The sequence below is a fragment of the Cygnus atratus genome, chromosome 16 (genome assembly GCF_013377495.2).
Source record: "Cygnus atratus isolate AKBS03 ecotype Queensland, Australia chromosome 16, CAtr_DNAZoo_HiC_assembly, whole genome shotgun sequence".
NCBI classification, from domain to species: domain Eukaryota; kingdom Metazoa; phylum Chordata; class Aves; order Anseriformes; family Anatidae; genus Cygnus; species Cygnus atratus.
In genome coordinates this window covers 10,390,100-10,405,980 of record NC_066377.1, presented here as the reverse complement: position 1 = coordinate 10,405,980, position 15,881 = coordinate 10,390,100, and the positions used below count along the sequence as shown (strand labels likewise).

At 57.9% G+C, this 15,881-nt stretch overlaps 2 protein-coding genes across 2 annotated transcripts; both read right to left on the bottom strand.

Moving 5' to 3' along the window:
- Positions 1–247: 247 nt before the first annotated feature.
- On the bottom strand, positions 248–3,493 carry LOC118248950 (P2Y purinoceptor 1-like). Its single transcript, XM_035548436.1, has one exon. It carries the CDS (start codon positions 2,645–2,647, stop codon positions 1,610–1,612), a length of 1,038 nt encoding a protein of 345 aa, XP_035404329.1. The 5' UTR covers positions 2,648–3,493; the 3' UTR covers positions 248–1,609.
- Positions 3,494–4,668: 1,175 nt separating this feature from the next.
- On the bottom strand, positions 4,669–9,689 carry CCN5 (cellular communication network factor 5). Its single transcript, XM_035548437.2, has 5 exons — positions 9,523–9,689; positions 7,350–7,557; positions 6,571–6,822; positions 6,216–6,409; positions 4,669–5,662 (listed from the first exon to the last, which is right to left on the bottom strand). Exons 1-5 carry the CDS (start codon positions 9,580–9,582, stop codon positions 5,654–5,656), a joined length of 723 nt encoding a protein of 240 aa, XP_035404330.1. The 5' UTR covers positions 9,583–9,689; the 3' UTR covers positions 4,669–5,653.
- Between the last annotated feature and the right edge of the window lie 6,192 nt (positions 9,690–15,881).

Below are 15,881 nucleotides of genomic sequence, written 5' to 3'. Positions count from 1 at the left end.
AGCTTTGCCTTTTGTTTTCCTGAGGATGAGGCAGGAGATGAAAGTTTGGGGGCTGTGCTAGACCCCGGCAGACCCAGAGCAGGCTCTGGTGATCTCTCTGCCAGCTGCCTGCAGCCTCGCTGGGTGCTCCCAGCAGCTCCCCTCTGCAGAGCCCTGGGGAGCTCCCCGCTGCTCCTGCCTGCAGGACAGCTGGCTCCCGTGTCCCCGTAAAGCTCTAACAGAAGTCAGACGACTCACGACTGAAAGCACGAAGTGTTTATTTGCACATTAGGCGTATCAACTCTGCCTGAAAGCCAGCCACGGCTTCCTGCGCGGAGCGGCGAGGTGGGGCTGTGAGCGGCTGCCGGCTGGTAAGAATTTGCTCCGACACGCAGCGCCCGTGGGCCGGTGCTTTCCCAGCACGGGGCGCTTCTAACTCACAGCCTCCTTTCTTCAGCAGGGGTGCAAAAGCTGCTGCTGCAAAACACCTTGCAGGACTGAAGGCGTGCAGTCTTCTTTTCACAAGGACTGAAATATTTCAGCTGTTCATGGTGGGGAACACAGAGAGCAGAAGGGAAAACTGCTCAGGAGCCTCTGTTCCTCCCCACGGCCACCACAGGCACTGGTGCACATCCTGCCCTCCCCAGCCACCCTTACCTCCAGAAGTCTTCGAGCCTCTCTTCAGCTGGCATTTGCACATCTAATTTGCAACAGACACGTCTAATTTTAAACATCCTCGTGGGGCTGGATGGGAGAGCAAGCTGCAGCCGCCCACCTGCGGGGCTCGGCGCTCACCGGGGAGCTGCCTGCTGAGCCCCGGGTTCAGGCTGCTGCCGTCATTTGCCTTGCAAAGAACAATAAGGAAGAAAAAACCAAAACCTTTGGAAACTTTTAAATGCCAATTTGTTGTTGCCTGCTATATGGTCTTCCAGAAGAGAGTGAGTAATGCTGAAATACTTTTTTTTTTTTTTTTTGTCTGTGAAGAAGGTGGGCAGCAGAGGATAACAGATCCTGAAGCAGCTCAATCACCCAGAACAACTAGCCCAGCAACTGGCAAGGTTTAGTCATATCTTTAAACTGAGTTATTTTTATGAATATTTCCTTTTCCAAAGCACTTCCCCTCTCAGCAGCCCTGCAATGCCGGTAGTCAATTAACACTGCCCTCTCCTTGGGTGAGGGAAGGAGCCCATCTCCAGCCCACGTCCCCCCCAAAAGTCTGGCAGCTTGAAGGTGCTGCAGGGCCAAGCATCGCTCGTCCCTGTCCCTTGATCTTCGAGAAGCCCAAAGAGCAGCCAAGGGCTGTTAACCCCCCTCGGACTGCTGCATTGGAGGCAGGGCTGAGAAATATTTCAGGAATGGGGTAAAGGCAGCATCTATTTTGTTCCATCTCCTGGCATATTGTAGGCAAAGCGGTTGGGTTTGGTAGCTATGCTCTAAAACCTGACCTCACTTTGGTGTCTGATGCCCACGGTCCCGTCCGTCCCTAGCACCAGGATGGAGCTGGTGGTGCCAAGGTCACCATCTCTTCACAAAGCAGACATCGTGGTGGGGACAAGGGGCTGATACCAAGAAGGAGCCAAGCACAAGCTGATGCAGCACATCTTTTGGGGAAGGAGTCGTGCTGGGTGCCTCAGAGCTCATCAGAAGCCTCCTGCTCACCGGAGATGTTGCTTGTCCTCGTCTCAAATGCTTGGCGAGAGGTTTCCCTTGTGAAGACGGATCCCAGGGACTGCTTGGCCCTTCGGTAGATGGTCCTCATACGTGATGTGCAGTCCTTGCTGGTCATTATGTAGAGCAGGGGGTTGAGGGCACTGTTGAAGCTGGCCATGCCCCTTGTCACCTGGTAGGAGACGTAGATGTCCCTTGAAGCCTGCGTGCAGGACCCTTGCTGTTGCCAGCGCCGGGACAGCAAATTGAGGTTCCTGAAGATGTGGTAGGGGAGGAAGCAGACAGAGAAGAGGACCATCACGAGAACCACCAGTCTGATGCTTCTTCTCCTGAGGCTGGGGTCCATGGTGTCATTCCTGCAGAGCACCACCACCACGTGGCAGTAGCAGCCGATGATGATGAGGAAGGGCACGACGAACCCAGTGACAGTGATGGCTGCGGTGTACACCAAGTAACTGTCCAGGCTGTCCCGCTCCGTGGTGTCGTGGCACTGCATCTCCGTGGGGTTCATCTTGCTGAAGGCGAGGTCGGGGGCCACCTGCGCCACCACCCACCCCCAAACCGCGGCGCTGAGCCACACGGAGGAGAAGACATCCTGGCACCTACCCCGTGCCCGCAGCGGGTGCACGATGCCCAGGTAGCGGTGGAGGCTGATGCAGGTGAGGAAGCCGATGCTGGCGTAGAGGTTGAGGTGGAAGAGGCCCCGCGTGAGCCGGCACCAGGCCCTGCCGAAGGGCCAGGCCCTGCCCCGCAGGTAGTAGCTGACGAGGAAGGGCAGCGTGCCCACGTACAGCAGGTCGGCCAGGCCCAGGTTGCCCACCAGCAGGCTGAGGGGGCGGCGGGGGGCGGCCCACAGGTGCCACAGCCCCAGCACGTTCCCCACCAGCCCCAGGGGGGTCACCACCAGGTAGACTCCGGGCAAGAAGCGATGGGCGAAGGCGGCGTTGACGGGGCATGAGGCGCTGCTGGAGTTGCCCCAAACCGGAGCCTGGGCCGCCATCGGGTGCTGCAGAAGCTGGCCCAGGGCTGGGGAGGAAACAGGGCGGTGCTGGCAGCGGCGGTGCCTGGGGCGGTGCTTGCAGCAGCGTCAGGATCCGGCCCAGGGCTGTGGCTGCCCTTGCCTCCCCTCTCTGATGCCCTTTGGCCGGGGGGCACGGGGAGCAGAGAGCCCGGGAGGTGGATGGCTGAGGCCGTCCTCTGCTCAGCTCCCTGTTGTCAGCCCGCTGGAGGTATTTTGAGCCCGGCGCCAGGGCTCCCGGCTATTTCTGGTGGTGCTGGAAGGGGCGGGAGGAAGGGATGCATGCACTGGGGTGGCCCCGCGATGCACCCGGTGGGAGAGCTCGGCAGTTCACTGCTGTGGCTCTGTCCCATCCTGTTGGGGTGAAGGTGGTCACCCCATCCCCAAAAACAGCCTCAACACCCTGCGACAGCTTACTGCTGCTGCCCGCTTTGACATCCCTCCCCCAAATACAGACAAAAATCCTCTTCCTCTGAGCAGTTTTGATCCATACGTTTTTTTGCTTGCCTATGGGATGAAATCTGAGGGCTGCAGGCATGCCCCAGGGTGTGCAGCTGCAGAGAGGTTCCCGTGGGGATGTGGCTTTTCTGACTGCAGCGGGGTGGGGTATTTGTGGGACCGTGCTCCTGGCATGCCACTCCATCCAGAATTTCACTCTCACTAGAGGTGCACCAATAGCAAAAAAATAAGAAAAAAAATCTTGTTTTGTTGTTGAGCACTGCACCCTTGTGCCCAGGGAGGTATCTAAAAGTGCTTAGTTTTACCAAGGGGCTCACCAGCCCTTTCTCAGCCATCTCCATGTGTTTAAAAATCATCATTCACAGGGCTGAATGGAAAAAAAAAAAAAAAAAACGGTTCTGTGTGGTGTTTACTCATGTGGTAGCCCACAGTTTCTCTTTCAGAGGCTACATGTGCTTGCTAGGAAATGACCTGCGCTGTATTGCTCACCGCGGGCTCAGCAGCGTGGCTGCCAGATCACATGCCGCTGGTGCATGGATGTGCCAGCGGTGTGCGAGGGGAGCTGGGTTCTCGTTGGGGTTGAGTTTTAGGGGTGACCACAATTATCTGTGGGTGCGGAGAGTTTAACCCACACCCCAAAGGGCAGACAAAGCCCAGAACTCACAGTGTCGGGGGCTGCGATGAGCACAAACACCTCAAAGGCACATTTCCAGGGCAGCAGAGCTTCAGGGGGAATGGCGGACATTGTGAGCCTCACAATCGAATCTCAAGAGTTGATTTCCCTCTATTCTTGGGGAAAAATAGCTCTGATTTATTTGGATTCGTTAATTCATTGTTTAGATGTTTTCTGCTGAGTGAATCAGGGAGAAGTGACATTTTGCTGCCAGAAAAAAAAAAATCCAAGAGGTGTGTTGAGTCATTGCTGTGTGAGATAAGAATTGCAGGTTGCACCTTAAAAAGTGACCTTTTTGGGTTTTGTTGTCATCCAGAGGGGGCTGAGAATTGGGAAATCACCTTGGTGGCCATGTCCCACCATGGAACTAGAACTGGCTTCAAACCAGGATTTTCAGTATGCTGAACGTGTCTTCTCTGTGTCAACAGAGGAACATTGTGGTTTTAAGGTCTACGTGAGCCTCATGTCACTGCTTTTGTGGCACAGCCACTGCAGAGGTAAAAAGAAACAAAGAAAGCCCGGAAAAGCTGCAGCCGGGGCCAGGTTCGCTCTGCAGTTTGCTGCCTGCCAGAGGTTTGCCGTGTTCCGATAGCAAACTGAATTAACCACCTGTACTCGGGCAGCGCACCAGCTGATCACAGTAAATAATTCTCTTTGTAAACAATGTTTTGCTTTTACTGTGTGAGCAGTGAGACTTTTTTTTTTTCTTTATTTTTTTTTTTCAAAGAGGTGGCTGAAAGCATCATTGACATCTCTTTTATTTTCAGCACCTGCAGGGGCCGGGGGAGCTGGTGAGCGGCTGCTTGGCCTCCCTGCTTTTTCCTGCTGCTGGCCCAGGGGCACATTTAATCCAGGCTGATACACTGCCACAGAGGTTTCAATGCTTTAATTCCATGGATACATATCCAAATCGTGCATCCCTCGCGTGAACACGCAGCCTAGACCACCGCTGCCCAGCCGTGGGATGTGCAGTGCCTCTGCTCGCCTCTGTGAGGCCATTATAGGGCATTTGGGCTTCGTTTCTGCATGGCCCTCATGAGGCTTATTGCTGGGGGAAAACAAACGCAGAGCTGCTCAGCAGCTCTCCAGTCCATCGTCACAATTTGTTTTCCCTTCTCCTGCCTTTGCTTTGGCCCTTAGCTTTCAGGGTACATGCCTGGGTGCTAGGTGGTGTGTCTGGTGCCGTGGAGCGGTGCCTCCTCTGTCTGAGCTCCTCGCTCGCCGAAGCCCTGCCAAACCACCGGGGCTTTGGGGAGGAGGAGGCCAGGCAGGGCAGGAAGGGTCCTGTTTATCCTGGAGGGCTGCGGGGAAGGTGAACGCGAGCTGCCACGGGGACGCCTCTGCCAACACCCAGGCATGCGGCAGCTGCTTGGCAATGGGATGCGATGGGACGGGTGAGTGCATTGCTGAGCCCTGGCACTAGGGGTCCCGCTGGGGGTCTCCCTCTGCCAGCCTCCACAGAGCAGAGCAGTGTGCATGGTGCCCAGCAGAGGAGCAGCACCACCCGGCCCTCTCCAGAGCCCCACCGATCCGGGAAAGGACCAAGTCCCCGCTTTTCAGGTGGGTTCATGCTTGGGACGGGGTTTCCCCATTTCATGCAGCCTAAGAAACTGGGGGATGCTGCCCAGTAACCCAGCCCGGGGCAACAGGGTGCACGTGGGTGACGTGGGGATCCTGTTCCCTATTTCCACCCTCCTTCGTAGGCAAGGTCCGTCGGTTCTTCCTCGGTTTCCCCAGGGACGTGTCCTCCATCTCCGCCGAAACCACAGTGCCATGGGCTTGTGCCAGACTCTTTGCCGGGATGAGGCGTTGGCTCTGGGCTGCAACCAGGGTGGGCACGGCCACAGATGCCCTCCTCATCCCCTCTGGAAAGGCAGAGCAGAGTGATGGGGTGGTGGGGGTGGTGACATGGCCCCCACGTCTGGGGAGCAGGGACATGCAGCAGCAGGGGCACATGGAGCAGGAAAGTGCTGGCTGTGTTTGATCAAGGCAGTTGTGCACTCTGTTTACAATAGGGTCATGCCAGGCTAATTAAAGGGATGGAAGAGCCCAGCCTCGGTGTACCCAGGCAGCCAGGCAGGAGCTGCAAGCACAGCCTCTGCTGCAGGGACAGGTCCAGCCCGGCTGCAGGGTGCAGAGCCACACGGGACCCACAATGCTCTCAGATTCAGACATCCAGAGCCCCCAAATTCAAGCCTGCTCCTGCTGCCAGATAGCTGGCGTATATCTCCCAAGTGCACCCGCCACCAGCGGGTGGTTTGTCTTGCCCCGGAATACATTTGGCTCGTGGCTGGGGAGGGGCAATGGGGTGTGCACGGGTACTCGGGGGTCCCATGGCTCGTGTTGGCTGGAACAACACCCCATTCCCGGTCAGAGCTGTTGCCCAGAGGTCTCGGCTGCACCAAGGCCCTCGCTTACCGCAGGGGGTGCCGCTGGCAGGGCCGGGCAGGGTCTGGCCATGCAGAGCCTCCTCTGCATCTCCAGGCGGCAGGAGCGGTTCTGGTTGGAGACGCGGGTGGAGATGCCCACGCCGCAGGTGGCCGAGCAGGCGCTCCACTCCGTGCCCCACGGCCGGCATGGGTACGGCACCGCCGGGGATGCTGCCGCGGGGGCTGGATGGAGACAGAGGATGGAGAAAGAGAGGTTGGAGCCCAGCACCACGCAGCATGCCCAGGATGGGTACTGCGGCATAACCCTGCATGGCGGGGAGACGTGTGGCGAGGTGCCTCCTGCTGGTGCTCACCAAACCCTCACCGCCACGTCCTCCTCTTACCTGCCCCGGCATCCGGGAGCAGGTGCCGGTCTCCGGCCTCGCAGACCCACTCGGGGCAGCACTTGCCCGGGACGTCCACGCGCCGCGGGTGGGGGCAGTCCGGGGTGGGCAGGCGCACGTCCTCCTGGCAGAGCGGGACGCAGGTGAAGCCCCCGTCCAGGCAGCGGCACTGCAGCTTGCAGCTGGGCTGGAAAACCTCCCCGTCCTGATAGACCCGGCCGTTCACCTCGCAGCCTTCCTCCACGTCTTCAACTGCAATGACAGCCCCGGAGCCCGTCAGGGACAAGGTGACGGTGAGGTGGGGATGGCGGAGGGGTTCCTGAGGGTGGCGGGGGGGGCGCAAGGGGCAGAGGTGCAGGGTGGGCGCAGGTTTGCTGCTGCTCACCTGCAGCAGTGTGTGCATCACCCCACTTCCCCTTCCCTGCCCTCTCTGCTGAGCTCACGTTTTTTCAGAGCAGCAGCTCACCAGTTGGTGAGAAACTCCCTGCCCTCTGGCTCTGCCTACATCTCTCAGGGTTTTCAGACTTGAAAAAATTTCTTTGCAACTTCTCTGCAGCACCTCAGCCTCCAGCCCCAGCGGGGCGACTGGTGCTGCAACATCCCTGGGCCCACCCTGGCTCAAATCACCCCGAAAACCCAGCTAGAAACCACAGTGAGAGCTGGCTGGGGCAGCAGCACAGCCCCGAGGCTGGCTGCATGCATCATCCTCAGTGGAGCCATGTCCAGGTCCCTGGGCACAGTGCCTGGAGCCCGGGGGGCGCGGGCACTGCAGTGCTCACAGTTGCAGGTGGCTCCGGTCCCTGTGCTGTAGTCGCAGACGAGGCCCTGGCTGCGGTCGCAGACGTGGAGGAAGTCGCAGGGCTCTCCCAGGCGCCGGGCGCACACCTTGCAGCAGCCGCAGCCGTCCAGGACCAGGGGGGACCCGCGGGGGCAGCGGGGCGGCACCCAGGGGCAGTAGCATGGCCGGCGGCACAGCTGGGCGCACACCTGTGGGGACAAAACCATCGCTGGCTGCTTGGCTGACGGCTGCTGTTTCACTGGGACGGCCAGGAAACCCTCTCTGAAAGTCGGTCACGATGGGGTGGGGGCAGAGTTTTGGTGGAGGGAGGTTCTGCACATCCATGGGAATATGGCAAAGCAGCCCGGAATGGGACCATCTTCGTAGGGCGTGATGGGCCAAGACATGGGGCAACGTATTTGCAGTGGGGGAACAGAAGCCAAGTGAAGCTCACTGCTGTCCTTTCTGGTCCACCAGCCTCCTCTGCCCGGCTCACCGGGTGAGGAGCACGTAGACAGGGGCTTTCAGGGACTGGGAGCCAAATTTCTCCTCCCAGCTACGTGGAGTAATGACTTTGGCAGGTCTGTGCACCAGGGTTGTTTGTCTGCCCTGCTGGCTGTTTTCCAGGGCCGTGCCTGCAGGGGCTGACCCAGGCAGGTAGGCATTCATGCCCGCGGCTCGTGCTGCACACACCGCTACCCTGGCACAAACAGCTTTTGCAGGCAGCGCTCGTCTTGTGGCTGACAGGGACGGCTACTGGGGCTGTTGCATGTTGGGTCTGAAGCCAAATGATTTGGAATTTGCAATTTGGAAGTGAATTCTTTCCAATCCTGGCCTGGACAATGCCGGTGTGTATGTGAGCCGTGCCTGCACGTGAGCCCTGCACTCCCCTCCTGCAGCACTCTGCCCGCAGCGCCTCCAGCACCTGCGATTTGGCAGCAGCTCAGCAAACGTGCAACCCAAACCAGCCCTGTGCTGATCCAGACACGGGTGTCTGCTGAGCCTGCCAGGAGATGATGGATTCAGCTGGAGCACGTGGATTTTAGAAACCATCTTCCTCTCTTTTTTAGAATTTCTCCCTCCAGCATCAAGCCTGGCATGACCAGCTAGGGATGGGTACAGGTGTGCTGTCTGCTCACCTGCTTGCAGCAGTTCAGCTCACCAGATGGTTTTTTATTGGCCTGTAGAAATGTCTGTGCCAGGAACTAGAGATAAAATATGTCCAAAATGGGCTGGGCAATCCCTGCCCTGTTCCAGTTTTATCAATGAGCAGCGGAAGCCAGCGAGACCCAGGCAGGGACCGAAGGACCAGCTGTGGTGTGATGGCAAGGTTTGGGCTGGGGACAAGAGGCTGCTGGTGATGCTCCAGAAATTCACTGAGTGCTCCCGGGGTAGGAGCCATTCCTCAGTCACAGCTTAGCAGGGAGCCAAGAGCATTTTTCATCTTTCAGGTTTCTATTACAGAACAATGTTTTAGAGAGATTAGCCAAGCCAACTCCATTAATCCATTTCCCCTTGCTCCCTGTAATTAACTTGTCGTTAGATGACAATGTGGCTCCTATTAGAGATTTTAAGTGCCTGGGAAAGCAGTCAAATGGGCACGAAGCTGCTGTGATGTCCCTGCCTGCACAACATCTGACTTGGGATTCAAGCAGCGATGAGAAGAATTTGGAGCTGCGCTCTCCCCCTGCCTCTCAAAGCTCTGCACAGAGAGCGATGCCATGCAGAAACAAGAGGGAAAAAACAAATCATAGAACAACCCAAATCCTGTCAGAGGTATCCATCAGCTCCGTGTGAGCATCCTGGGGCAGGCAGAGAGCTGGGTACCCCTGGGGCTGGTGCTCGCTGCCCGGTCAGCACGGAGCAAGGAGCCCGCGGGAGCCGGCACGAAGCCGCAGGGAAGGGAGGGCTGCAGGGAAGGGGTGAGCAAGCCAGGCACGTTGCTGCCATTCCTGCCTGCACCACGGCGGCGTTTGGCCCGTGAGCATTAAGACCCTGCTGGTTAATTTGAACTCTCTCAAGCACAGCTCTGCCTCTGCAAGACTGCAGCAACACAGCCTGCCTGCCAGCGGGAGCTAGGGCTCGAGCCAGCACCGGAGCCTGAGCCTCCTTTTGGAAGAGCCGGGTGCTTCCCCGAGTGAGGCTAAAGCCACCCGGCACCCCATCTCCCTTACCTTGGAGAGGATGCAGAGCAGGGAGAGGAAGAGGAGCTGCTTCTCCAGCCGGAGCCTCATGCTGCTCGCCCCGTGGCACTTCAGCGCATTGCCCCCTGGGTGGCCAGAGGCAGCAGCGTGTTCGCAGGCTTTAAAGCCCCGAGTGGGTCCCGCTGGTGTTTATACTCTCCCTGCTCTGATGTCACTCCCAGGCTCCAATATAAACAGGAGTAGGTTTGGACGAGCCTCAAGATTTGCTTCTTTTCTTTTTTTTTTTTTTTTTTCCAGCCCACATTCCAGCTGACATTTCCACTCCCCTCAAGGTGAGAGCGTGCTGCCTGCCAGGAGAGCAAGCAAAGGGAAGGGACGCTGTCCCCAGGGACGTGGGCACGGCAGAGGGGGCCGGGGTGCCCACGGGGATGGCCAAAGCCTCTGCCTCCTGAGTGTGGGCTGCCAAACAGAGCCAGCACCATTCTCCAGGGTTGTGAATGATCTGGGGTAGCTGCCCATCCAAAATCCAGTCTGGGACATCCAACTCTGGCACTGCTGATTTCAAGCCTTGTAAACCCAAATTCCGCTCCTGAAAAAGCTGCGACCGAGTCCACGAGGACTTCAAAGCGGGTGACAGGTCCCCAGTCCCGAGCACTGCTGTCCCCGAGCTCAGCCCCGCGGGCACGGAGCTGCTGCATGCGAGCACGGGGAGGGCAGGGATGGAAAGGTGCGGGGCCAGCTCTGTGGTCACCACCAGGATTCTCTGCTCCACTTCTGCCTTGTTAGCTGCTGTCAGGTTGTTAACGAGGCCGTGGCAGCCCGTGCTGCTGTTCAGTCCTCTGTGTCCGGGAGCGGTGCAGCCGCGGTGCCTCTACCAGCAGTGGCTCGAGAGGAGCCAGAGCCCTGATGTAGCCTCGCTGTGGGGGACAGGAAATTCAATTCATTGTCCGGGGCTTGTTTGTTGGCACATCCAGATTAATGGGCATGACTTCATTCTCCAGTTAGAAACCAGGATCTCGTGCTGATAAGGGAAGGAAAGCCATGTCTTGTACCTACAGGGCTCTGCCTGCCCTGAGCGTGGTCCCGTGCTCACGGTGTCCCCATGTCCCCAGCTCACTGCACAGGGCTGTGGGCAGCGAGGGGCAGCGCAGGAGCCCTCGCACAGGTTCTGGTTTGTGAAGCAGCATGTTAGCAGCTCACTTTCTAAATACTCACTTACAACCCTTCCGCTCTGGAGCATGTACCCCATATGTGTCCTGTACCATGTGTGTGATTTCATAGCTACTAATTAATTCCACATGTTGTGCTCCACAGTTTCCATGGTATTATTGTCAGCTTTTTTTTTTCTTTTTTTTTTCTTTTTTTGTGGTCAGTTGTGCAAGAAAATAGTTGATACAGGGATCTGAGTACATCTCCTTTGAGTTAGCCGCTGGCAAGCTCTGCCGTTTCTATAGGAATGAAGGAACTAACCCAGCGAATTTACATTTTAGACAGCTGTGGTTTTTTTCATGGCTGTGACATTTAACATGCCATCGTGAATAGCACTGTGAGTGTGCACCCCACTCATCTGGAATTGCACCCATCCGCAATAAGCTGTAGCTTCTTTTTCCTTCGGACTCTCCCCATCTTTGCTCTGTGCCGGGTGCTGAGCATCCCCGGGGCTGGCTGAAGTTGGAGCAGGGCTGGACGTCAGTCTCTGCTGGGCACCAAGGCTGTCCTGCTACTTTCTGGGTCTATTCCTCTTTGTATGAATAGGGAGATTGTCACAGGCAGGGGCAAGAGCAGCCCTGCACCTCGGAGGAGAGGACGTTCTTGCTCCCGGGCAGCCGAGGCTCAATCCCCGCAGCAGGGTGGCTGCAGGAGGGAGGGTAGCACTGCTGGGGAACCCTGGCAGATGCCACACTCAGGAGAGCCAGGAGCCCCGAGATGAAGAGGCGACATCCCAGGTCTCCCCTGGCTGCTGAGCCCTTTGGGATAGCTGCTGGCTCTTTTTCGTGAGACTTCTGGAAACACCCTGGCTTTGGGAACCTTGGAAATACCTATGTTTTTGGCAGCGTGGTAAAGTTGTTTCCTACCCAGAATGAACTGCTCCAGCTTCAGGCAGCAGAGCCGAGGGCTCGTTATGGCCATTTCCATCCCATCCAGCCAATTTTATTCCCCCTTGTTCTTGCACCTTTACTGGGGTGGGAGCCGGGCTGGACAACTGGCCATGGCGAGGGGCGAGGGATGGGCCCGGCAATCCTTTACCTTGAGGTCACTGCTTCTACCCCGAGCCCGGGCTAGGAGAGACTGAAAGTATTTACCATCTGGTGACCGGCCAAGTGACTTGTGAGAAAAGAATTCAGGGCTGCCGTCCAGTTCCTGATGGTCAGGCAACGGCAGCAGAAACCTCGGCTTCGGCTGGGACCGGCTGACCCCTGCGGGCTGCCAGCCGTGGGGCCGGGGGTGAGCACAGCCCTCTGCCACCCCAAAAGGGTCTGCTGGATGGGAGCAGGTGATGGGAGGCTGGTCCTGGCTTGGTTTTGGGGTGCTCTGAAGTAGATTGCATTAAAAAGAAGCTGATAAATGGGGCTCTGTGCTCGTGACCAAAACCCTGCAGTTGCCAAGAGGAAGGAGCTGAGAGATTGCCCGAGGGAGCAAATGGACTATCACAACTGAGAAATGGCTTCCTTAGCCAAAACTATGGGAAAACCTCATAATTCAAACAGAGGGGCTTATCCCTACCACAGCCCAGCCATGTATCAACTGTTGTGAAAGGAGAAAGCTTTTTCTCAATAGGCATATCAAACCCTGGGCAAGAATTCTGTGAGATTTTCTGCTGAAGCCCAGACAAGAGTTATTCGTAATCGTCCCCATAAGTTAAACATTCAGATAACCCATGGAATAAGAATTTTGTAAAACAAAGCCTGGAAACCTCAGCCTGATGAGTCTTCCCATTATTATTTGGAAAACAGTGTCAGAAATCATCACGTATCAAATGTTATGGTCCCCTGAGAGTTTATTTTTGGTATGAAGCATCACCAAGCATAAGCTTCTTTTAAAATCTCGCTACAAGTTTTGTCTTTCAGACAAGATATAAAACCCAGACCCTGACCTTGCGTGGTTCCTGACAGACCCTTGGTATTTTCCATGGAGCTGCATGGATAACTTGTTTCCTGATCAAATGGCTCATGCTTTTCGGCTATCTCTGTTTTCTCTTGTGGTTTTGGCCTAAAATAAGCCAAGTTTTTCCTCCGGTTCTTGTCTTGGTGGGGTGTGCTGCGTGTTCTCAAGCAACTTCCATGCCTCTTGCAGCATCAACAGTGCTGCAAACAGAGGCGCGCACAGAGCCAGTGATGCCTTGGGGTGTCATCAAACTCCCCTTCTAATTGCAGCCAGCTCTGCCTGGTGGAGGGAGAGCTTGGGCAACGTCCGTGCTTCCTCCCAGCCTTGGGCGTGGGACTCCGTGAGGGCCCTGCAGGATGATGCGCTGCGCGAGGTGTGGCTGGGATTTTGTGGCCGTTTCCTTCTCCAGAGGCTGGCCTGGCGCTCGGCCCCGCTGCACCCACCCCTTCCCCACGTCCCGCAGCACCGGGCTGCGGGGGCTGAGGGCCCAGCAGACCCTGAGCATGAACCTAGAGGAGCCTTGCACCCAGGCTGAGGAGGAGGAGGTGCCAGGAGGCTGCAGGGACCTGCCTGAGCACCCCGTGCAACGGGCACATCTCAGCACCCATGGCGGGTGGAGGAGTGCACAGAAGAGCTTTCAGCTTCGGCACTGGGCACCTTGACAGAGCTCACCATGGGCACTGTGAGGATGACAGGAGAGCTGCCCGTCCACCCACCCTGCACCCCTGCTTCGTGCACCACCAGCCTGAAGCATCGCCGTCCAAAACTTGTTGGCAAGGGGAGATGCTGCTGCTTCTCAGGGCTCACACCGAAGGCTTTGGGGCGAGCCCTGCCTCTTCCCCGCACCCAAGGGAATGAAGCCAGCACTCGGCTGGCTCTCCATCTCCTAAACAAGCATCCCACCAGACTATAAAGTCTGAGACCAGCACTGCCTGCGTGTGTGGAGCGGTCCCAGGCCCCCAGCTCTCCCCCACACCCTGTCCCAATGCCGGAGCCATCTCCCAAACATGCACGTCCCACAAAGCAGCTCCTCTTCTCCGCATCCCCAGCCAAGGCAATAAAGGCACGACTGAAACCTTTAGTGTGTGTGTGGGATCCAGTCGAGAAAAACAAGCCTCTGGGTCTCACTACAGTTATAAAAGCAACGATGTCGCCCGGAAAGTATGTACCAGCGAGCGGAGAGCCGCCTGCGTCGAGAGGGGTGAGCAGAGGAGGTGGGCACCGGCTCAAATATGACTCAAAATCAGGGGAAATTATTTCTGATGAACGTAATTACTCCGGCTCCAGCCCTGATCAATACGAGGAGCTGAAACGCTCATAAACCGGCCGGGAATGCGAGCTATGCAGGGTGATTTGTAAAAGGTGTTTGGCTCCAGGCTCCCGCCTGCTGTCAGGCTGCCCACGGGCAGGGGACCTGCCACGGGGGGGGGCAGAGGGGTGGCTTGCTAATTGCAAACCCACGGCCCCTAACGAGAATCCCCCACGAAGGAGTGGAGGCGGCTGCCTCACGTAGGTCCCGATGCTAATTACGAGCAAGCAGACGGCTGGGCTGGGCTGGTTTCACACCCCGACCGCAAGGCAAGAGCCGAGGCTGGCCCTTTGCAGCCAGGCTGCCTCACGCTGCCCCCCCACCGTGGCGTGGGGGTGTTGGGTGGGCTGGCACCCCCGCAGGGCGTGGAGGTCTCCTGCAGACCGGTGCTTTCTTTGACGTGGTGAGGAAAGGGGGGTGACAGGGTCCTTCTTGTCTTGCTGATCCCCTGGGAGACTGGGCACCCCCCTGCGGAGGTCTCCTGCTTTTCTTCTCCTCCAGGGAGCATCCCCGGGCACCACGACCGCAGAGAGGCAGCGATGGGAGATGAAGATCAACAGAGCTCCTGGGCTGGGAGCTCCCCTGGGACTGCTGGAGCAGGAGGAGCAGGGAGACGGAGCATTTCACCAGCCCACGCTGCTCTGCGGATCCGAGCTGCTGCTGCATGGTGGCATCTCCACCTTCTGGGGCAGCATCTCCATCTCCTGGGGTGACATCTCTATCTTCTTTGGTGACATCTCCACCTTCAGCCAGCAGGGTGAGGCTGCAAGGCACAGCCACCACCTGCCTTGCCCTGATGTTACTCCTGATGTTACTCCCACGAGATGCTGGCTTAGCAAACTCCCCATTTCTTATTTAACGAATAAGACCACTCTCACCACACTAGCCCTGCCCTCTGTCCAACAAAACTCCGTGCTGTGCTATGGAAATAGGTCCCTGTGGGTTCCCTCTGTCTCGGTGGTGAGGGGAGGCTGCTCTGGAAGGTTTCGCTTTTCTGCCTGGGGCACTTTGTGGTGACCACAGAAAAGAAAAGCAGCCCCCCTGTGACTCTGGGGGATGTGTCAGGTTCTGGATTAGCGCCTGCTTCTGAGCTGGACCCCTTCCCCACGGGTTGCCTTTTTTGCTTGTTTAACTGGGCTGGTTCTGGCTCTGCTGAGCAGATCAGCTCCTCCCTGCCTCCAGACGTGCCCCTGAACGCTGCTCCCCCAAGGGATGCCGCTGGTGAGCTCCAGGAGGGGGCTCGGACAGCCTGGGGTGAGAGGAGCCCGTAGAGCACCCCTGCCTGACCCAGCACCCCGCCAAGCACCAGCACCCTGCCTGAAGGAGCATCACCACCCCGCCAAGAACCAGCACCCTGCCCAGCTGGCTGCAGCACCCCAGCCACGCTGGAAACTGGGACGGGCTGGGCTGGGAATTGCAAAGCTTCCTTCCTGGCGTCCTCAAACACAGACTGTTTGAGGCTGGGTTTCCACCTGCAGCAGGGCTTTGGAGGGAAATACAGAATGGGAGGGTTTGGCTGCGGGGTCTGCCTGCGCCCGGCTGGTGGTGGCGGCCTGGCCCGTGGTTCCGCCCGTCCTGCTCCAGCCAGGCTTTCCTCTCCCGGCTGGAGCTACCTGGGCTCCAAGGGAGCACCTCAGGAGGCAGCTCCTCTTGTGGACCCGGCTCCAGGAAACACAGCCCGGCAGCTCGCACTGACAGCAAGGACGCACATCTGCTCTGGCTGGGCGAAGGACAAGTCTCCTGCAGGTGCTGCCAGGCCAGGAGTGCGGGCAGAGCGCTGTGTGCACCCAGACCTCGCTCGCAGCCTGGCTGGAGGCTGCATTTCAGGTGCTTTTGGCTGCTGTGCACACTGTCCGTGCTGCGCTTCTGATGTCTGCTCCCCCAAGCACAGAGCTCCCCAGGCCACGTGGAAAAATCCTGGCCTCCCTCGGCCGGGATGTCGCTGGAAACCACATGCAGCACGGCGGGGTTGGGG